At 39.8% G+C, this 22,596-nt stretch overlaps 1 protein-coding gene and 1 pseudogene across 1 annotated transcript in view; both read right to left on the bottom strand.

Moving 5' to 3' along the window:
* Positions 1 to 22,596, bottom strand: part of RSPO3 (R-spondin 3) — an 81,057-nt gene that overhangs the window by 40,034 nt on the left and 18,427 nt on the right. The window contains exons 2-4 of the mRNA XM_077162837.1: positions 11,972 to 12,163; positions 5,005 to 5,151; positions 720 to 917 (exon numbers count right to left, since the gene is read on the bottom strand). Of these exons, the coding sequence (XP_077018952.1) occupies positions 720 to 917; positions 5,005 to 5,151; positions 11,972 to 12,163 (537 nt within the window). The remainder of the gene's footprint in view (positions 1 to 719; positions 918 to 5,004; positions 5,152 to 11,971; positions 12,164 to 22,596) is intronic.
* On the bottom strand, positions 8,496 to 10,267 carry LOC143682531 (mitoguardin 1 pseudogene; annotated as a pseudogene).

Below are 22,596 nucleotides of genomic sequence, written 5' to 3'. Positions count from 1 at the left end.
AACTGTGGTTCTTCTAAATGGAAGTTTACTCAACCCCAAGAATCCGATTAAATGGCATATTTCTTCCTGGCCATCATAGGACTGCAGAGTGAAGCTCTGACGCAGTTATTTAATATTGCTGTAATAGATTCTGCAATCTGGTATGTAAAGTTAACACACAATGAAAGACTCTGGGGCTAGAATGTCATTAGTGGTTGTACCAGATTCATAAAACGACCTTAGTCATTTATGTCAAATGTAAAGTCAGTATGAAGAATTTATATCCATTTAAGTTTTTTTCAAATCCTTTATAATCTACAACGTATGTTTAGCTACAAAAAGTTTACAACTAATTGGCCTACTTTGGTTTGGAGCATTGAGGAAAGGACTAAATTGATGGCTGGTGGTGCATCTTCACCATTAGGCCTTGTGTTTACGAGGCATCTCCTAAGTTTGCTAGGAATGGAGGAGATGGATGACAGCAAACACAATGCCTAGGATCCAGCCCAGTGGCCACACTTCAGTTAGCACTATTCTATTGTAGTTGAACGGTCTGAGATCTGGCTCCATTTTTCAAACAGCCACATAGATTCTGTAATTTTTCAACTGACATATTCTTTGGTGCATATTTCAGGGTGATCGACACAAGTGATAATGCTAAATGTTTACTAGGAAATAAAGTCAATTTTGCACCAAATTATGAGGATTCAATCAAGCACATTTTGTTAGTACGGTAGTACCTCGTTCTCCCTTCTGACACTTCTTCCTTTGCACTGTACACTTTCTTGTCTCGCTGGTGGGTGGGCACAGGTTCCCCTTTGCTGAAGGATGCTGTATGATTTCTCGGACCCGTGTCTCAGTCCCTCTTTTGAAGCCGCAGGTTTTTCCTTTCTTCATGCATGCACTCCAAGGACTCCATTCACTGGCCTCGCAGTGCACTGAAACAGAACAGCAGAGACAGCCTGAGCGGACTCACAGCCCTCTCACTGTTAACCAAGTGGAAGGTTCGCCTCCAACGACACACACCCAAAGTCCAGCACATCACTGCTGGGCAGGCTGACTTAACGAGGAAACAAGGAAAGGGAAAGGAAGGCCTTGAGTTTTTTCAGTTCTTTGTACTCATGTCATCAGGTAAACTCATTCTTGGTTTGTGCTAGATTGGATTAACCCAGTCATGAATATAATTACCCACACAATTGACCAACGGTTTAGAATGTCCTGAGCCCTGTCACATTTGCTGATTGAGCCTGAAAACAAGTTGTTTGGAAGACAGAATAGTGGTTACTTATGTTTTAGAAAACTGATTCTCAAACTGTAAAGTGCATCAGAATTAGCTAAAACACAGGGCACTGGGTCCCAGGTATGGAATTTCTCATTCACTGGTCTGGGATGGGGCCTGAGAAAATGTGTTTCAAACAATCCAGGTGATGCTGATTTGCCCATAGGGAAATACTTTTTGAGAATCTTCGTGCTGGTGAATGATTGAGCAAAATTGAATCAGTTCTTTGGCCTATTCTACTCCCTGTGCGGTTGGGTACTTATATATTGCAATTTATGATTGGGTGGGGTTCTGGCGAGTCAGTGTCTATTTTAGGTGCACTCTAGATTGATTTCAGGGTCTTATAGCAGGAGATTTTTGCCCTTTCATGAAAAGAAATACTGTGAGGTGCTATTCTTATATATACAACCATAAAACTTCCTAACTTAAAACATCTAAAACATCTTACAAAGGTAACTCTTTCAAATGATGTAACTTTATTTCCACAAAACACAGCTTTTCAGTAACCTTTCTTGCTAACTTCTGATGTCATCAATCCTTTTTTTCATTACAGAATGCTTTTGGTCATAACAATCTCAAGAAAGATAACCTGAGAGTTTTTGAAATTTAGAGCTATTTTACCATACATCTTCCATATACTTTTTCAGTTACTTTTAGGTATGTGAATGCACTCAGAGTTAAATGTAAGTGACTAGATAAGTGAGTATAATTTTCTATCAACTTAAATGAGCTTTATTGAACCACTTTTAAAATAGTCTTCATTCTCTATTACACATAATTTGATTAAAGAAGAGAGCAATCAAGTCATTTGATAATAATAAGATGAACTCTTTGCAGGTAAGGATATACTTTCCAGCCTCCTATCTTGATATTTAACATCAAAAAGTACTGTATCTTGGGTGGTGCGACAGTGGCTCAGTGACAGAATTCTCGCTTGCCATGCCGGGGACCTGTGTTTAATTCCCAGCGCCTGCCCATGCAAAAAAAAGAATAAAAAGTACTGTATCTTTAGCATATACAAATGAAAACATCTCAAAGAAAGCAAATGGAAAAAGAAAAATCATGTGTTTGTGACCTGCAACTTTGTCCAGTATTTACTTAATGCCAGAATTGAGAGGACTAAATTATAAACAGTTAGAAAAAATACATGTGGAAGTGGCCAGTTTTGGCACTCTTTCACCATGGCAAAAGTGGTCTGGACAGATGTACAACCAGACTTCAGGAAACCAGGCTGAAGCATGACAGCATATGTAGTTATAAGTCCAGATTCAGGAGGTGAATTGCTCTAAAACTGAACTCTAATGACAATCTGAAATAATTTTTTTGAGGAAGAAGAAGGGAAGCTACCCACAAGACCAATGAGTTTAGACAGTGAAAGCACTCTTGGAAGATGAGCTAGAGTTTTCCAAGGGAAATACATAGAACAAACCTATAATGTTGGTGTCCAAAAACCATTTCTGGAGAGAAATAGAAACTTGAGAAAAAAAAAATGCTAAAGACACCAAAAAAAGTGATTTCAATGCTATTCAGAGCATTAGATTAGAACATAGAGATGGGGCTCTAGTTCGTTAAGAAGTAATTGAGAAACCACAGATCTGCCCAACTGCTGAGTATTTTCTATCTTCTGCATTAAGAAAAATCCCACCACTGGAAATCTTCAGCTCTTCACTAAAGGAGTAAATGTCTCACAAAAGTTATAAGCTGCCTGTCCTTGAAAGCGGTCATGAGGTGGCTGACGGTCAGCATGGGATGCTGGAAAAGGGATTCCTGATTCAGGAGGAAAGTCGAATGGGATGTCCCGCCAACGATGGGACCGTTAGTCTTTTGCTCTAATTCCTGCTACTGCCTACGCGTTTCCCTCCAGGACACTGCGAGAGCATACCCCTTGCCACTCAGTGTTCAGAGCTGACATCTTGCCTTGGTGATGACCTGAGCAAGGCTGGCTCTGGAAGACGAGCGACGAGGATGACAGAATGACAGTGCAGAAAGGAAGGAAATATTTGGGGCACACAGTGGAAGGAATATGCTTTCCTATGACAGATTTAATTTGAACTGCAAACCATGGGGGAGGGGATATATTGTGAAATAAGCCTTTCCCCCGAACTCCATATCAGGGTAGTATTTTCTCTGCTTATGATCTTCCCTGAGGAGGAAACAGGAGATAAGGTACAATTTTAGTGAAGGGAGAGATGTATTCTCCAGCCTATCTGGTGAATAGAATCAGCACCTGCAATAGCTTGCAAGATGCTCTTGGCCACTACAATTCAGGTCCCTGGATTCTTGTTTCTGAATGGGTAAAGGAACAGGCAGGTCTTACTCTAAGGTCCTATATTATAATGAAGCAGGTCGTCATTGTCCCTGAAGATCTGGGGCCAGTCCACACGTGTAACAGCTGTAGAGTCTGTAAGCTGGACACCAAACGATGGGACACAGCTCATAGGGAACAACCAGCAGCGAACCCAGAGCAAAAATTGCTGTGTGGGCAAATGCTCTAGCCTGGTCCATCTGATGTGTTACACGGCCTTGAGGCTGCTGGTCCTTCTTTTAAAATGTATAAAATTCTTTAGTAGAAACGTGTTAGGAAAGAATCATGATCTCCATAGTGGAATAAATTACCAATGTGTCTTAAAGGTTAATTTCTTAACAGTACCAAAGCAAGTCAAAGGTACTCTTTGACAAGAGAGAATGTATACATTGAAGATATAGCCTTTCAAAGACTGAACACCTCACCTTCAACAAACTAAGCAAATCTATACATTTATCTCCCTTCCTGGGCAGAGAACTGCCACCAGCTTTCTGCAACTCATCCTAACATGCTGCCCTTGAATACTCCACAGAAGCGTTTTCCATCTTTTCCGCCATTTGGGACACATTAACTCTAATCTCCAACCCTCAGGACCTACACGGAGATGAACTCGAAGTCCTTTCTCATGTATCTCTCCCCCTATTTCTAAGTTGTTCTTCTGAATTTTTATTGACTAAAGAAAAAATATTTAACCATCACGAGACATGTGCTGTTTCAGGATTGTTGTTTCCCAGGTGCTTCTGAAATTATCTTTAACGTATCCTCGACTTCATTTTGCCCCAGAACTCAGTTTAGAAATAAAAGTTCGGGGGTGGACTGAAGCGGTTAAGTCACTGCTAAGTTGGGACTGTTACTCCAGCCCTTGCAATTCAAAGGGATCTGTACTGAGGGCACCCCAGGGGGGGCCCGGGGACTATCTTGTACTGAATCAGGAGGACATCTGTGTGCATGTGCCAACCTCACCAGCTTCAAAGGTTCTTGTAGTTGTTGCCCAGGGGATTCTGAGATCCAGTCTGCCGTTTTCCCATTTGGGTTAGCATCTGCTCCCCAAGTGTTCCTCAACCTCTGTGGCTGTAGTAGCTGGAGAACATTTAAAAGAGGGAAAATATCGCCTGACAGTGATCCCTTATTTAGACAAACAACCTGTCTGAGGGACCTCTCCTCCAGGAGTCTCAGCCTGCAATTAATCAGATCCTGAAACCTTCTCATTCTGTCAATTTGACTAAGTCCCAGATGCTCTCTTTCTTGTTTCTGAATAGCTGTGCCACCGGGACATGACAGCAAAGCAATCAAGAGAAAAAAGTGGGATTTGTAACGACATCAGGTCTCGTTTCCTGGGTCTTCCCTCGACCCCATGAGTTCTCGTGAAACAGGACTTTGAGAACCGCTCCCTGATTATCTGAGGGGTCTCATCATTCTGAAGCGCCGAGTTTCTCCTCACCCACACTGACGCATTCCATGGTCTGGTTGTCGGCCTCCAGCCCTTCTGGGCAGCTGTCAAGGCACTTTCCAAGGTGTAAGTAAAATCCACTTTTACACTTTGTACAGAAATTTTTGTTGAAACAAGTATCACAGTCAGCTTTGCATTCTGAAAGAGAAGAAAGGAAAGGAAACCATGTGTTATTATCTTCACTCACCTACTGTGGGTCCAGCTCTGCAGGCTTCCAGCTAAGGACCCAGGGAACTCCTGTGCCAAACAACTGGGGTTTGAAATTCCATAGCCAAGCAGAATTAATGATTCTTTCACAGTCTCTCAGTTGAAGGGCATCAGCTAATGATGCCTAAGCAGTTGACTGATTCCCTTATGGATATTTTTTTGTTGGCCACATGTCCACTGTCAAGAATGTTTATAAGACAGTATTTATTTATATTAAATAACAATGAAAATACTGCATCAGAATTTTAATAAAACGTATCGGAAAGCTGCCATCGCACTGTTCTTGCACTTTATTCAATCATCCAAAGACTATTTGATTGCCTGCTATGTGCCAGGTACTATGCTAAGCATTGGGGTGACAGCAGGGTGCAAGAGAATGAGGTCCAGATTTTAAAAAGTTTACATTCTAGGAGGGGAGATACCATAAACAATCCAAGTGTTAACCCTTCCATGGAGCTTACTATAAGGTCACTGATACAAGGGTTTTACCTAGATTAAGTCATTTAAACCTGACAATAATCCAATGAGGGATCCCTTATTAGGATTTCCCTTTTACAGATAAAGAAACTGAGGCTCAGAAGGTTTATGTATAGCCCAACTTCACAGAGCAGACTTGTTTTTGAAGCTAGGTAGTCTGGTTCCAGAGCAAAGAGCACTCGGAGAGCGGGGTGAGGGGAGGGGGTGCGGGGGAGGAAAACGAAAGGAGGAAAGGCTGATGGGGGAAGCAGCGTGACTTTGGGTAAGAGGGTCCAGGAAGGCCTCTCTGCGGAGGTGACTACGGGCAAACCCTTGGATGACATGAAAGAGCCAGCTGTGCAGAGGTGTGGGGAGTAACTTGGGAGAGCAGGTGTGGAGCTGTGATTGCCCAGGGCAGCCTGTAAGAAGATGCAAAGTGAGCGGCAAGGCGTGGTAGGAGACGAGTGTGGAGGAGTAGGCTGGGCCACAGTGGTGTTTGGACAGAAGGGAGAGGTGCTCTAAATCACAGTTCTGAGGGCCGCTCTTTGTGTGCTTAGACTAGCTGGGAAATAGGGGAGTAGGTAAGACTAGTGCCAGAGAGCTGACCTGACAGAGGGAAAACCACTTGGGGTGGGGAGGGCACCCATCTAAAAATACACATACGTAATACAAATGCTTGGCGCTTGCCTCACTCAGGAACATGATATATAGCCTTTTTTTCTTTTAGGAAATAGAAAGTTTTACTGTTATTGGTTCAGTAAACCTAACGCATGGTTTTCCTCAAATTACATAAAACAATAACATATAATCAATAAGAGCAAACTAGGGATGTCCTTATTTCCACTAATTGCAGATTACATAAATTATTCATTTATTTTACTTTTTCTGGAGACTCGAATCCGGGCCTCCAGCGTGGCAGGAGAGAATTCTGCCACTGAGCCACCGTCGCACCACCCTACGTAAATTCTTAAGCCTCCCATAAAGAGCTGTTTCTAAATCTGATTAATACAAGCAAAAAAAAAAAAAAGCTTTGAATTCAGTCTAATTCTTATAATCACTTTGAAATTTACATTCAAAATAACTTCCTAATGCATGTCCACATTAAAATAAAAACAAATGAATTATAAACATAGTTTAAAATTTCTGATGCTGTAAGGACCCAGAGAAGTGCATTCAATGTCATTTTTTGCATTTCTTTTCTACACTTAAAGACATAATAAATCAAAGAGACTTTTTGTAATGCGAATAGTTACTTCTTAGGTGATGAAGTACAAAATGGTATATCGTAAGGCAAGAAAATATTTGTAAATACTTTTCATAATGTCAGTTAATTCAACAGATTAACAGAATTATAGTAAATGGATGAAAATAAAATTATTTTATAAAGACAGACAGAAAGTTCTTTGGAGGTGACTAGAACAGTGTGGGAAATTTGGCTCCTTTTGAAAAGATAATCCAATTTCGACATTTATAAGCCCACTGTTAGCCTCTGAGAAAAAAAATAACTAGCCTTTTACTTGAATAAAAAATGTAGGGAAACCAAAATAGGAAAAAAAAATCAAGTATAAATCACTGAGAAATTATCTCCACTCCCCCACCCCCCCACCCCCAGGAAATAGAAGGAGAAAAGCTATTTGCCTGGAGGCCCCCTCAGGACTTGCAAACGGGAGTGAACAGAAGGAAGGGCACGTGGTGGCAGTGACACTTTTCTCATAGTGCCACCAGGAGCCACTGTTAAATAGGGTTTTGCCCTAAAAGGCTCTGAGTAATCTTTTATTATTTTTAAAGCATTTCTTTTGTTGTTCAATACAATTTAAAGGCAAATGGAAATTGGGATGTGTGTTTTAAGTACCATCCTACTGTCAGAAATATTCTTTTTAGGAAGATACTTCCTTTAAAAGGGGGAAAGTTTCTTCCCTTACAATGAAGAGGTGTTTTTTTTTTTATAATTATTACCTTGAAATTTTATTTTATCACTCTCTTCCCTTTTGTCAAAGGCCACATACAAACCATCTTGCTAAAGGAATAGCTACTATACTGACCAGAAATAAGTCACACTCAAGCACAGAGTTTGATGACCCAATCTACCGAATGTGGACAAAAAATTTTTTTAAAATGGAAATGTAAAAAGGAAAAATAATGCTTTCTGGAAAGTCATTCACCTTGTCCAGTGACATAAATTCCCCAGAGCTATGTTATGTAGTATCATTAAATGGTGCAATTCTTCGAAACTGATTTTAACTAATATCTTTCTCAAATGAAAAAGTAATTAAGTTTACTTATGGCTAGGTGTAAACCACAGCGTACAGCATTGATCCCCCAAAGAGTAAGTTAATATAATGAATACTCGTCTTGCCTGCTTTGTAATGGGCATATGTAAGTGCCCAAGTGTGTGCATGGCCAGTGGTACCTCAGCTCAAGGCCAGTGGTACCTCAACTCAAGGCCAGCGGTACCTCAACAACAAGCTAAAAATACAAGATGCCAAACAAAAGGTAAAATCTTACATAATAGAATTTCTAGTTTTGCTGCTTCTAAAGACACTCATAATAAGAATTATAGCCAGTTGTTAAGAGTCTATGTAAAGAAAGTGAAGGAGCTATTACTCAAAGACTATTAGAGCAACCTTCACAGTAACTAACTGAATACTATACCCTATACATTAAGGAACACAGAACATGCAAAAAGCACAAAAATTCTGAATTTTGCATTTTGTAACTAATCCTATGTAAACTTGGCACTTACATACAGAAATTTAACTCTGTTGAGTTTATAATATGTATTGCAAAGTCAAGTTACCTTAAGATATTTCACAGTGCACTCAAATTGCCCGGTTCTTATGGCCCTTACTGCACCTTGGCTTCCAGGAGCACCCGGGACATGCCGAGGCCGCGCCTACCTGTGCAGCTTCCCGGAGGCCTGGCTGCACCTTCTCCTGCACAGGCCAGGAGAAAACCTGCCTGAGGTCTTCGGCCAGCATCTCTGTACTTGAATAGCATTCTTTCTTCAAGTCAAAAATGTCTTTGAGAAAGAAAACTTGATTCTTAAAAAAAAACCCATCATAAATCATAGACAGAATTTCTAGAGCCCCAAAAGTCCCAAGCCAGGACTGGGCTGATGTGCTCACAAACGGCATAAAAATGGGCCCCCTGCAAAATCCATCTGGACTCTTCATCTGTTGCCTTTTCTGTTTCAGCACAGCCCAATAACGAAGCCACAGCGTTTCTTTGAAGGAGGAGTTAGCCAGCGATTCTTTAGCACAGTCTGTACAGATGTGCATGGGTTTCCCAAATTTCCCAAGGAATCTGTTAATATAAAATCTAGAGCAGTATCTTAAAACTTTAGATTTTTCACTCCTCTAGCAGCAAATTCCATCTCAGTACTGTCCCAGTGGTCAGTTTGTTCTAAAAACATTTCATCCAAAACATCTTCACATGTTTTGGGATTCTCTGTGCTCTCACAACTGAAGTTGATACACTTTTCCTTCCAGTCTTGAATACCTCTGGTTGTTTGTGAAAGAATTCCCTGAAAAGCCTGCTGAACATAACCAAGCCTGGCAAAAAAATCACCGTCTGCTAGGCACTCTAGCATTTCAGCTGTAAGGATTCTTGACTAAATTTTTCATTTTTTCAGCCAAATACATGGCTTTTCCATAAAAACGGCAGTGGCAAAATGAGTCTAGGTGTAGGGCTGCCGGAGCGCTCTGGGTTCTGCCAGTTCTGAGGCTGGAGCAAAGGGCTCAGTGGATGCGATAACCAAGCCAACGTCGCCCTCACCCCCTTTCTGGTGATGTCTGTACCTTTATCAGCCTTGTTAGCGAGGGAATGGGGATCCGATGCTCCAAGTGTGCCTTCAAATGCCTCTTGGAGATGCTGTGCTCTCTGCAGCAGGCTTCAAGTTTCTGCATCAAGTCAGTGCTAACAATATCACCTACAGTTTCTTCAGCAAGAGCGTCTCCTGCACCCATTTTACCAGAACGACAACTTGCCTCACCTTCAGCCTTTCTCTTACAAAAAATGAGAGCCTGCTCGCAGGAACGCTGGGCTTCCGTCCACAGTCCCAGGCCCATCAGGGGTCACTTCTCAGCAGCTGCCACAGGATGAGGTGAGACTTTCCCCTGCTCCTTTCAGGTTCTTAAACAGCAATTAAGAACCTAAACAACTGTAACATCCTCCTCGTCTGCTCTGTCCCGGAATCAGTTAAGCAAGCGCAGCTACGACAGGGATTGGCGCTGTGGGTCTCTGTGCTGAGACTCCCGAATCGCAAACTCCACGCCGGTCTCCTGTGAGACATCTAGGCTCACATCTCCATCTGCCCAGAAGGTGACTCCACTTGGCTGTCCGCTGGTGTCTCAAACTGAAGAGCTAAACTCTGCACAGAACCTGAATATTCACCCACGTTTCCTCCTTTGGTGCAGCTACAAAACTGAGACCCTTTGTGTCTGGCAGAACTCAAAGACAGTATCAGATTCTGTCTAGTATTGGGACAGCTTGTCCCTTTGTCTGATGCTGGTGGTTCAGGGTATGCGAGCAGGAGGCTCTGGTTCCCACGGCAGACTTTTCCCTTTTCTCTTTTCACTTCTTCTTTTAAAGTGCTGGGCCAGAAAAAGTATGGGGACGGCACTGGCTGCCACTACCACCAGCACATTTTTAACTCTTGGAGAAAAGTTAATCTGGTACCGCGGCCCAGATACGGCCCAGCCAGCACCTGTTTCTATTAGCTTGGCTGCAGGAGGCAGAGATGGAAAGCTTCTAACCAACAACTCCTATTCAGGAAAATAATTTATAATTAAATGTTATATAAAAAAATAATATATTTCCCTTTTACTTTTTTGGCTGATAATTCTATTTATTCTTTCTGCTAAATAAACATTTGCATTTTACATTTTATGAAGACTAGAAGTAAATAAATGAGTCGTTTTTTAGACACCTCATTAATAACATTTAATAAACATATGTTTTAGTACTTGTTTCATGTGTTTATGTTAATCTCTGCTTTGGAGTTGAAGTTTGGGCAAATGTACGCTTAGGTTATTTTATCTTTAAAATGCTAGAATGTGGCGGCCATGATGCACCTTTCTAAATAAATGTGTAGAAAATAAAATGAATACAATTGAATGCTATGTTTACACATGTGCTTAATATATTTTTCCAAAAGAAGAGTTGAAAACACTTCATAGGACATGCTGTCATTCTATAAACACATATTTTGTGAAATGTCTTAGAAAGGAGAAACGAAATTAGAAAATTGAACTAAAAGTACTTCTTTTATTTTATCTAATTACTTTAAACATTAAAAAGCAATTAAGACTGGTATTTATGTTCTATTTGTGACAATCATATTCATTTCATATTAATCTTCTTTCTTATGTACATTTTTCCCTCCAAAGGTTTGAAATTGAAGCATGAAAATATCAAATACTTTTATTCCTAAAAATGCTCCAAAATCCATTTAGCTGAAAAATCATGCAAAAAAAATAATGAATTCTAAAATTTGGCTACAAGTTTAAGCTTAAACTAAAATTATAATCTCAAATGTAGAAATTTTGGTTTGTAGCAAAATTCTAAGTTTCAATAAAATCTGAAAGTTAATAGGGCAGTATTTTCTTTAAGATTGGAAATTTAGAATTTGCAGAAACTTGGAGATAATTCTCATTATATCTCGTTATATTTACCAATTATATTTTTCATTGAGCAGCTAACAAAGCACCTTCTTAGGCCCATATACTGACATTTCATGTGGGGAGAGAAAATTATGGAGATGACAGACTAAAGATTGTAGTTTATTGTATTAGAGTAAGAGACTCACAAGGAAATGTCAGAGGTTCTCTATCCATAAGTAACCTCTGGTCTATTTGTCACCAGAAAAAAATCTTCACTTATTTGAATTAGGGGCTGGCATTAAGTAGAAACAAATGGAATCATTTATTTATTGGTAAATAAACATTTCAGTTGCTATAATGAATCTCTCTTGAAATGCTTCTTTGAGTCCTTAACTGCTTGAATTGTGATGGCAATGGGACTTCGGATGGAACTGATGTTTGCAGTACATTTCTGTAGGTTCAGTGAATAATAGTGTTCTCAGTTGTTGCTTTTACCATTAAAACACCAAACAAACAAAAACACTTAGGTGGCCAAAATTTTCCTACACTGGGGGCTAAATCCAACGGTGGTCTAACCTAACAGACAAACATTATTATTTACTTAGCAGAGAACATCACAAACATGTTAGAGCCCATTCCAATCTGGATAAGTTCCCAAGGATGAGATAAAAACATAATTTCATGTAGGCACTTACTTGTACATTTATTTATATCTGGATATCGAGTTCCATAATATCCACTTGGGCATGAAGAGAGGCACACTCCAATCTGCTTCATGCCAATTCTTTCCAGAACAAAAAATAGCCTGGGCTTACATGACAAACATCCATTGTAATCTGAACATGTCGCACAGCCCCCTTGGCAGCCTTGGCTAGCGTTAGGATGCACTGCGGAGACAAACATAGAAAAGACAGAGGTTAAACCATAGCTATCGACGTGAAATGACCTTCTCTGGGCAGGATACACATTTTTCAAAATTAGCTTTCAGTTTGGTAGCAACGTGAGGATGAGATGAGGCTTCCCCCCCACTCCTTTGATGATCTTTTAAAACATATATATTGTTTTTAATGTCAAAGTTCTTAAAACTTGAGCTTTTGAAAAAGAGTAAATTGCGTCAAATTATTTGTATATATAGTGAAAAATATCTTCATTGAACTAGCACCCTGGGAGATTGGGGACTGTGTAATTTTGTGCTCCTTTATACACTGAAAATAACAGACATTAGCCAAGCACTTCATTTATATGATGGGTTATTAGCACATTCTCAAATTTCTTCAGCAAGGATGACAACACACACTGAGGCTTAACTTGAGTGAGGACACTAAGTTCTAGGATAATTTTTTTCAATTACGGTCTACTAGAGAACACAATTTTACCCTGATCCAAAGCAAATTGACCCTGAGTGACGTAGCTCTTCCACTGACACTTAATGCTTTCTTAAATTATTCCTTCTCACAGGAGTTTAATACTGATCAATTAAAATCTGATAAAATTGCAAAATGTGGTTTTATCTTACCAGTATTTCCATGTGGATCATACATGACTGTTTATAATAATTTATATTCAATTTCAAAATTTAACACAGCCAACTCACATATTTTGGGAGAGAGATATCTCTTTCTTATCTTTCGCTTATTTAGCTGAAAGGGATATTGGTGAGGACATAGCAGACTCACCCTAAGAACGATTGTGTCTATTCCTGACAATTCCAAGGATTCTGAGAATGACAGATGTTGCGAAGTGAGAACGTTCATTAGCAAGTGTGAACAAATATACAGAAACATTGGGGAGATTAATGTTTACTTGAAATCTTTGTAACAGTAAACCTGCTTACAACTCTTATCTGGTCATCATGATCTATGCATGAGCTGGTGGAAAGCTCCACAAAAAGATATATCTCTCATGGGGCTGGTGTTTGGGGTGACTTCCTTTCCTAACGCAATCTCGATTCAAATACAATATTAATAACTTTATTGTCCCTTCAGGAATCCAGAAAGGAAAAATCATGACCCTTTAAGAACCAAAAGTGGGCACAGAAGAGACTAAAGATGTTGTAGAGTGTATCTGACATCTCTTGCTAGGAGTGAAAAGGATAAATCTGTCTTCACAATGATGTTTGGCCATTACTAAGTTCTTTGCCACAAAATCATATCTTGTCAAGCTTTGTTAGAAAGGGGACCCGTATACCAGCCTTTCCACAGGGGCCCATAGGTTAGCGACGGAGAGGTCACTCGGTTGACCAGCATCCTTGCCTGGAGGAAGCCATTCCTGCACCCGCCACTGAAACCACAAACAGCTCGCTCTCATTCCAAAACGTTTTGTAAATAAACTGAGGACATGTGTGTGTGTGTGGAAGGGATGTCTGTTTTTCCTGAGCATGCTCCTCTGAGGAGTGGGGCAGTCACGTAAATTGTCACGGGAGGTTCAGACAGTGCAGGGCCTGGGGGACTTGGGAGTGGAAACTGCTTTCCAAGCCCCAGGGCCATTTTTCAGGCCAGTGACTTGGCACTGGAGGCTTGCAGAAAAGACCCTGAAGGAAGGAGGTGAGGAGAGCATCACACATCCAGAATCTAATCTAATCCATTTCAGGAAGCCAGAGTGGTAGGCAACAACCTGCATAAAGAAGAACTGTTTATGGAAAAGGGCGCCTTGATGTGAAAGAAAATTGCTCCAAGCTCAGGGCATTTAGTGACTCTGGGTTCAATCAAGATGGGTCAGGTGGCTCCAAGTCCAGTCTATGCTTGTCTGAAATGCACCTGCTAAAAAGAAAGACACAAACGTAATTTTAAGTACCCTAATAGCTTTTGTCAATTATGATGTAACTTCAAATTGATCAGGTACGGAATAAACAAATTCACGTGTTCAGTGCCTCAAAACTTGACATGCCTAAAAATAAATCCCACTAAAAATTTGTGTTTTAAAGGTATGGAAAACTCTCCAAAAGAGAGCTCTGTATGGGTCTTACCACTGGTAACACGTTTAACTGAAATGATCAGATGTACCAAAGTACCTTCCTTAATTCCCTCTCTCTCTAAAATCGTACTGTTAAAATTTAACACAGCCAAGTCACATAGTATGCTATAATCATTTTTTCTTGTTTGTTCTTTTCTCATGTTGCCTTTAGAGACAAGGATTTTTGAGGAATATCCTCACTTGCAGTTATTGTCCTTACTTTCAACGAAAAGTTGGGTTTAGTATTTTTTTTAATTATGGATTTTAAATTTAGACAGGTACAAATGATGACAAACTGTTTGTGAGGGTTTAAACGCTGGGCTGAGGTAAGTGAGGAAAACTGAGACTCTGAAGCTCAGATTCTGTAATTCTAGATATTTTTTACAGTTGGGTAGGGAAGTGATTGCTTTCTTGAATGCTGTATAAGGATCACTCAAATTATACAGTCGGTATTACACAACCAGATACAAATTTCCCACACTTCATCTTAAGTCCAGAGCTTTTCTTTTTATATAGAAACCACAGAAAACTTTGGTCTGGATTGACTGTCACAACCCTTTCAGCTCTAAAATTTTAGGATTCTAAGGCAGAAAATAGAATTTCACTTTTTCTATTTCTTTTTCCCCATTCTAATAAGAGCCTCATTTTGCATTTCTGGATCACTTTTTTCAAGCAGTGCTTCTTTTTATTATTTTATATGACCCATGGAGGTGCTGGCAGCAGGGGAGAGGAGTCAGCCAAGGAGGCTGCCTGGAATAGCCACGTTTGAACGTAATCTGGGAAAGTGAGCTGGAGTCCATTCATCGATAAGTGGCCACGGTCATGGTGGGGAGAGGAGGGAACACCTCGGATACTCAAGTCAAGAAGGAGGTTGGCAGGAGTCCAAGGTGACTGGGGCATAAACAGAGGTTAATGGAGGAAGAAAGAACATCAAGTAGATTGGAAGTATAGGGCACGTCTACATGAGAGGCCAAGAAATTGCTCTGCAGACGTGGAGGGTCTCGATCTGGGAAGTTGTATGATCATGTTTGTATTGGAAAGGCCATTTCCCTGGCAGCACGCATGGAAGGTAATGCAATGGTTGAGACTGAGAATGGCTTAGACTATACTAAAGGTAGTATGATGTGGGGAAGGAGGCATGCATGTCCCAAACATACATAGGAGTTGGGAAGGTATATAATTCAAAATAAGAGACATTTGGTAAGAGAAAAGATGATTTGAATAATGCTTCCCGTTTCTCTTCCACTTTGGCTCTCAACGCCTGCATCTCATAGAAGATGGACATGGTGATTGTCCTCTGCTGTGGGGAATGACAGAAACTGTTGTAATTACTTGTTTTGAAACCCCAAAGTAAGACTGAAATATATGCTATCAACTACCATACAAATAATGAGTTTGTATCAAAGGCTAGAACCTATAGCTTTGGTATCTGGTACAGAGTTCTTGTTATATAAGGAAACTTTAGATACAGGAAAATGGGCAGAATTTATGGTAATTTTAAACTGGGAACTTTGGATCAACTTTGGATCACAAATGTGTCACATACCCGTGAGAAAGTATGTTTTCCCCCTAAAATCGAGAAATAGGGATGTAGGGTTCCTTAATTTATTCACGAAGATTAATTATATGAAAAGAGTAGAAGTTAATGTAAAACTTAAACCAATTGCAGTGCCTGAACTGTTAACATGCCCTGAGTAAGTGAATACAATTTGTCTGTTAAAGAAATCTTCCCACTATCTCTCTATTTGATAACCTCCGACTTGTAATGCATAACTGGTGCGAAAAACCCTTGAGGGACTTGCTATTATAATGGGAGTTAATCAGACTTTTTTGATGAAACAGCCAGAGCATAGGGTTTCAAATGGTAAGATAACATTTGGTAAGTACACAACCTTTGGCTGGGTAATTTCAGTGTCTAGTGCATACCAAACTGGTTGCAGTATTAGAAACTAAGTTCTGCTTCTGTAACAATTTAAGTGAAGCTTCAAAGAATTCTTTTAATTTATTTTCCTTCTAATGCTCAATTGCCAACCATGATGTCTATTGTAAACTGCTATGGGGAAGAAATCTCTTATTCCATGCTGTTGACCGCCTCTGACGGCCATTTATTTGTGGCTAGAAAGTTTCCAGAAATAAAAAAATTAATAGACTTTAGGCTTATAAAAGGCTTGACTGAGTTCAATGGAGGTGCCATATCTGTGAAAGTAACTTGTGGGTTTTATAATTTAGATCATTAAAAATTAATGAATTCAGGAGGGTGGGCCATGGTGGCTCAGCAGGCAGAATTCTCGCCTGCCATGCGGGAGACCCCGGTTCAATTCCCAGTAAGTAAATAAATAAATAAATTCACAAATTAGGTAAAAGTTCTTTTCAACCAATAAAATGTATATAGATTCTTCCTGGACTATCCTTGCTTCACAGACTTCTTCTCTTGCTGTTCTCTCTGGGGAATTCTGTAATCAAAGTCAGTTTGACACCTGTCCTTTCCTCCATACCTTCTCCTTTGACAGGGGTGTTCACTTTGCATATGAACTTCTTGAGGGTATAGACAATTTCGTGATAATTTTCTTAATAATTCTCAGTCCTCAGACAGGGTTGGTTGCCTATTGGATAAGTACTCAATAAAGAAACAGTTTTTGATTATTAAATGAATGAAGGCAACAAATACAAAAGATAAGCTATTTATTTGTGTTTTTTAGAAGATGATAAAGATATTAAAGCAGTAAATATTTAACAGAAAATGTCTATAATAATTGATTTTAAGTGGACTGTGGTTGTGAATATCTGGTAATAAAATCAACTTCTAAATCATATACTTTATTTATTTATTTATTTATTTATTTGCATGGGCAGGCACCAGAATCAGACCTGGGTCTCCGGCATGGCAGGTGAGAACTCTGCCTGCTGAGCCACCGTGGCCGGCCCGAATCATATACATTTTGAGATGCTTAATTATGGCATAAATCATTGAATAAGGAAAGCTTTTCTAGAAGCCATTACTTCAATAATCCATTCACCCAGAGAAAATACAACCTCTTGTTTTTTGCTTAACTTAATGCAGCACTTTTCTATCATATTTTTGTCTTCATTGTTATGGAATAATATTTAAGTTTAGAGTAATGTTATGGTCACTGAAAATTAGATATTTCATGGTTCCTTTGGAATGCTTGGCAATGCCACTTTAAGAAAGATCTTACGTTAAAATTTTTGAATTGCTTGCAGTCTCCTTCAAATTCTGTAGAGTTGACACAAGAAAGTATTGAGATGCAATGTTTCCTAAATTAAAGCTTCCAAATGGCTAGGCTCCTGCAACCATTTGGACAATCTGGGGGAGTTAGTTCTAGACAGTAAAATATGTACAGAAGCTTTTTTGAATGAATAAGATAAATTATTGGGATACAGCACTCATTTACATTCTCACACGATGATATCTGAATGAATAAGGGTCTATTCATGCTCCACCTTTATTATTCTTGATTAATAATAATTCGCTGTGTGAGTTGTATGTTTATACATGCAAACATATATAGATCTTACTTTTTTGAAATATTGGCTAGTACTTGATGGCTTTAACATCTTGATATGCCAATATTTTCATGAAATGAACAAAAATTCACCTATGCTTTTAAAATATATATGAATATATGTATATGTATGTGTGTATAGATGCACGTATATTCTATTAGGTCTTTTGTCAACATCAGTAGCACAGACATTAACTGACCTGTAGCACTCAGGATTAAAATAGAATCTGCTCTATCTTTTGTTCCACTGAATCAACCTCTAATAAGCTAAATAGTCGGTGCTCACACCAACGTATTCATAAAATTCCTGACGGTCTCAGAGAGGAGTGCATTTACCAGCTACTGAGTACAGCCTAGTGGGCGCTCCACCATTATTATGTGGGGAAACATACTGTTTTTAGTGGAAACGATTTCTTTGAAAAATTGGAACATCTTTCTCTTACTGAATAATAATTTCCTGAAGGGAGTCTAATATTTATATTCTATAAATACTTTAAAATAAAACCACAGCAATAAAACAGACCTAGCATTAAATAGCAATTAGCTAGACTTTCCACTAAAGTCAAGCCAGCTCAAAATATTAAGAAAAAGCCTGGAAGATGACGGTGGCTATAGAATTCCTGAAATCTAAGATATGACGGCTATTTGGTAGCCAGATGCCAGCTTGGTGGCTGAGGGTTATGCTTTGTCTACCCACATATTACAGAATCAGGGAAACAGAAATGTGAGTGTGGACAAAAGCGAGGCTGCATCATATCTGGAGATACTGTGGAGACCATGAATAATTATTTAACAAAAATTTCCGAGATCCTTCTATAAGCCCAACACAGAAAATGTAGGGGTGAACGAGACTTCCGACTCCTGAGCTCATGATGTTAATCAGTTAACAAAGAAGGAAAGACATAATTAAACTTTTCAAGATCAGGAGAGTGTTGTGAAGGAGATAAACAGGTGGAAAAGGAAGAGAATAACTACGGGAAGCGACTTTAGACTGGGAGGTCAAGCAAGGCTTCCTTAGAGAAGGTTTCCCTTTCGTGGGTACAGAGGATGAGGAGTCAGACAAGAAAACCGGAGGATGAGAATTCCACATAAGTGTCAGCAACTGCAAAGACTTTAAGGTTGTGGGAAACAAGTGGGCTTGAGGAGCAGTACAACGGGAATCAGGAGAGCTGTGAAATGTGAGATGAGGCTGGGGAACAAAGCGAGAGCCACACACATCCTACAGACCTCGCGGACCAAGGAAAATAGCCTGGATTTTGTAAGGGCATTTGACTGTGCACTTCTAAGGAATTACCAGAAGGAAAGGAAAGAACAAATGCTGCCTGGTGTATTGATTCACTTGAGCTTTTGTTAGTTTTATGGGATTTTGAACAGAACCAGCATCTCACATTCTATGAGAACATGTTCTCTTGCTAATTTTTATATTAGAGGAGAATGTTCTAAATAATGCCACCATAAGAACTGGCATTCTGATTTTGATCTTTTAAGAGACTATGCATCTATCTACATGTTCTCTGCTCTGGGGGAGCATTCCCTTTCTCCTTTTTCCTCCCAGGTCCTTCTAGCAGAAACTTTCCTTTGTTTTGTAGTTTTACATTTTCATTCTCTTAATATTGTTATGAAATATATAAGAAATCATAGGAACAAAGAAGGGGAACTAAAAAATTAAAACTTTTGCAATCTTGTAGTTCATCTTTTATAGCATCTTTTTCTGATTCTTGTCACGGACAAACCATATTAACACAGTTTAAACAATGAGAGCAACACAATGGTTCTCCCTTCTAAAATGACCTTCCCTTGGGAATCTCAGCATTATGCTCTTTATTCATCAAATGAATTTATAACCTATGGGCTAATTCCGAAGTTGATTCTTCAGAAGTAGTGAAAACTTTCGTTATCCTGTGACCTGCCAGACAGCTGTGCTGTGTGTGCTGCTAGGTAACAAAAAAGCATTTTGGGGACCAGAACGACGAAAGAGGTTTTTTTCTTAATCACAAACTTAGAAAAGATAGAGTTTTCTATCATAAAGTCGATGTGCCCTGTTTGCTGTGGGCATAAAATGTAGGGCACTGAATCAGCATCTCCAGGACTGAGAAGGGAGGGCAAGCGTCCCCTTCTCCAAGTGGCTGTGCTCCCAAGTGGAGGTGGACAGAGGACAGGAGAGGAAGGGGAGGGACGGGAGCTCCAAACTCTGCAGAGGGCCAGGACCTGTGGATGAGTTAGTGGGTGGTAATACCGGCTCAGGAGACAGATCCAACAGTGTTCACCCAACAGTGGGAATCATTATGTGCTCTAGTCTGTCTGAAAGAGCCATTGCTTTCTTTTTTTTTTTTAAAGGGACGAATTAATTAGAAATCAACATAAACAGAAAATGTGATAGTTTAATGGCAATGAATTTAGATGGCTGCGATTCCACCACTACTTACTTCACGTTCTTGAACGAGACAAACTTCAGTTTGTGCTAAAAAACAAACTCCACTTTGTTATATTATGAATAAACTTGGATCTTCTCGCCACACAGCGTGCTAAAGCAGCATATCTGCTGGCTGAAGCCTTTGCATAAGCAAACAGTGCGGAGGGGACTTGTGGTATTTTAACAGGCACAAGAAGATGTGCAAAAATACTGGACATCCCATTTTTTAAAATCCAACTTTATGTGTCACATCTAAAGTCCCGAACAGAGAAAATAAATGATTTTTTCCCCTAGCTTCATCAAAGTGCTGACAGAGCAGCGGAGGGACATGCAGGTCCATGTGTGAGTGTGAAGCATTTCTGTGCTCATGTGCACAGATGGCTGACCTGCTGCCTGGTCCAGAAATGGGTGCTGCACACTTCCCAGGGGGCCATAGGGACTGGTGGGCAGGGGGAAGGGACAGCTCTGGCTCTGGGCTCACTCGTGAATTCTGGTTCTGACATTTACTAGTTGAATAACCCACATTTATCTCTCCATCCAACCATTCATGAAAAGCACGAAATTATTCACCCTCCGGGTACCATGATAGTTAGCGATCATGCAAAGATGAATACAACCAAATATCTGTGCCAAGGAGTTTAGGGATAGATTAATAGACAAAAGTTCCTTAGCCTTTCTGAGCTTATGCTTGGGAATATATACTTGACAGTGCTGAGGGCGTTCAGTGAGGTGATGTGTGAAACACCTACAACCCTTAAAGGCAATCGTCAAAAATCAGTAGGTGAAAGGTATTTTCTTTTACTCAGGCAGCACTAACCATATTTCGGTGTTACCCTGTCCTTATTTGAGGCAGCTGGAAGTTTTATTCAATAATAACTTTCTCAAAAAGTCCAAAGCAAGGAACTGGAGCAGCTTATTTGTGATACAGGAGAACGATCTGGAAGAGGAAGGGCTATCTTTAAGGACCACAGACCCAAGTTTTAAAGGATATTGATCATGGTCTCCCAGTAATTCTGGGCCAGAAGGTCTCTGGGACCCTTGCAAGTCACTGAAACAAGTTTAAACAGACTAAGAGAGGAAAGGCACATCTTCCAAACGATGCCAGTATGAGACAGAGAGCCTGAAGTCTCTAAAACGTTACTGTGTGTAAAAAGTACCTGGAGTGCTTGTTTAACATGAATGTGCACTGATTCTACTCCTAAAGATTTTGATTCAGGAACTCAGGAGGAGATCTGTGAACCCATCCAACTTTCCTCTCTTCCAAAGGCCTCCAGCCTTATGATTCAGTTAGGTCTCATCTCAATAGGCTCTTTGAAGTTCATATTCAAAAATGAGTCCAAGCATTAACTGACAATAACATCTTCAAAGGTCCTATTTACAAATGGGTTCACACCCACAGGACCACGGACTAAGACTCAGATTTCATGCTTTTTTGGGTGGTACATAATTCAATCCCCAACAATCACTGTGTTATATATTGTGTACAAGGGGGTGTCAGAAAGGAAGCAATGGCCACCTGAAAGTACCTTCCTGGAAGGACTGACATTCAGACTGGATTTTGAAAAATAAGGAGAAATGGGTGATCAGCTGAATTTAATCTTTCCGTATTTTGGAGGGAATGTTTACAAGCAATCAAGGGCCATGATCTAATCTGGGTTTATGTAGATGCTCTCTGGTGGTGGAGAGGAGGGGCATTTGGGAGGAGAGATGAGAACCTGAGAGATCCAATATGATGTGATGGAGAATTGGTGGCACTACTGACAGCTGAATTAGGATGGTGTTGAGAGGAAAAAGAGGGGATCAGATTCTAAAGTTATTTCTATAGAGAAATTGACAGTATTGGCAAGACTTAATGGGCTAATGAAGGAGTAGTAAATGTTGATTCTGTGGTTTCAACTCTAGAGACCAGGCAAAAAAATGATGTAATTAGCTGAAAAAAGGGAATTCAGATACCAAACAAGGAGTATTGGTGATTGAGGGAGGAAGAAAAGAGGGTAAAAATGATTATTTCATTTTGAGGTTCTAGGGTGCCAGAGCTTGCTTTAGTTCTAAAAATGTATTAAAAATGTATAGCCCCAAACCAGGTGCAGAAACAGGTTCACAATACATGATAAAGAATAAATAGTTCCCCTTCATATTATGAAAAAGTCTGTGGCCTTGGATCGCACAGCTAATTAGTGGTACTGTCTTGGGGTTTTTTGTGTTTGACCTGAAATTTAAAATTTGTAGAGAGAAATAGAGGGGAGACAGATGGTATTCAGGGACTATCAGACTAAGGAGTTTGTCATGAAGATAAACGGGAATCATTCGAGGTTTTGAAAGGTGATAGAGGTTTAGGAAAAGTTGTTCATGTATTACAGGGGCTCAGGAAAACAAACTGAGGAGATGGTTGAACCAGTTGTTCAACCATCACACCTGAGCTAGCATGGAT

The sequence above is a fragment of the Tamandua tetradactyla genome, chromosome 5 (assembly GCF_023851605.1).
Source record: "Tamandua tetradactyla isolate mTamTet1 chromosome 5, mTamTet1.pri, whole genome shotgun sequence".
Lineage (NCBI taxonomy): Eukaryota > Metazoa > Chordata > Mammalia > Pilosa > Myrmecophagidae > Tamandua > Tamandua tetradactyla.
The sequence above is the reverse complement of the archived record's forward strand: the minus strand, read 5'-3'. Positions and strand labels throughout refer to the sequence as shown.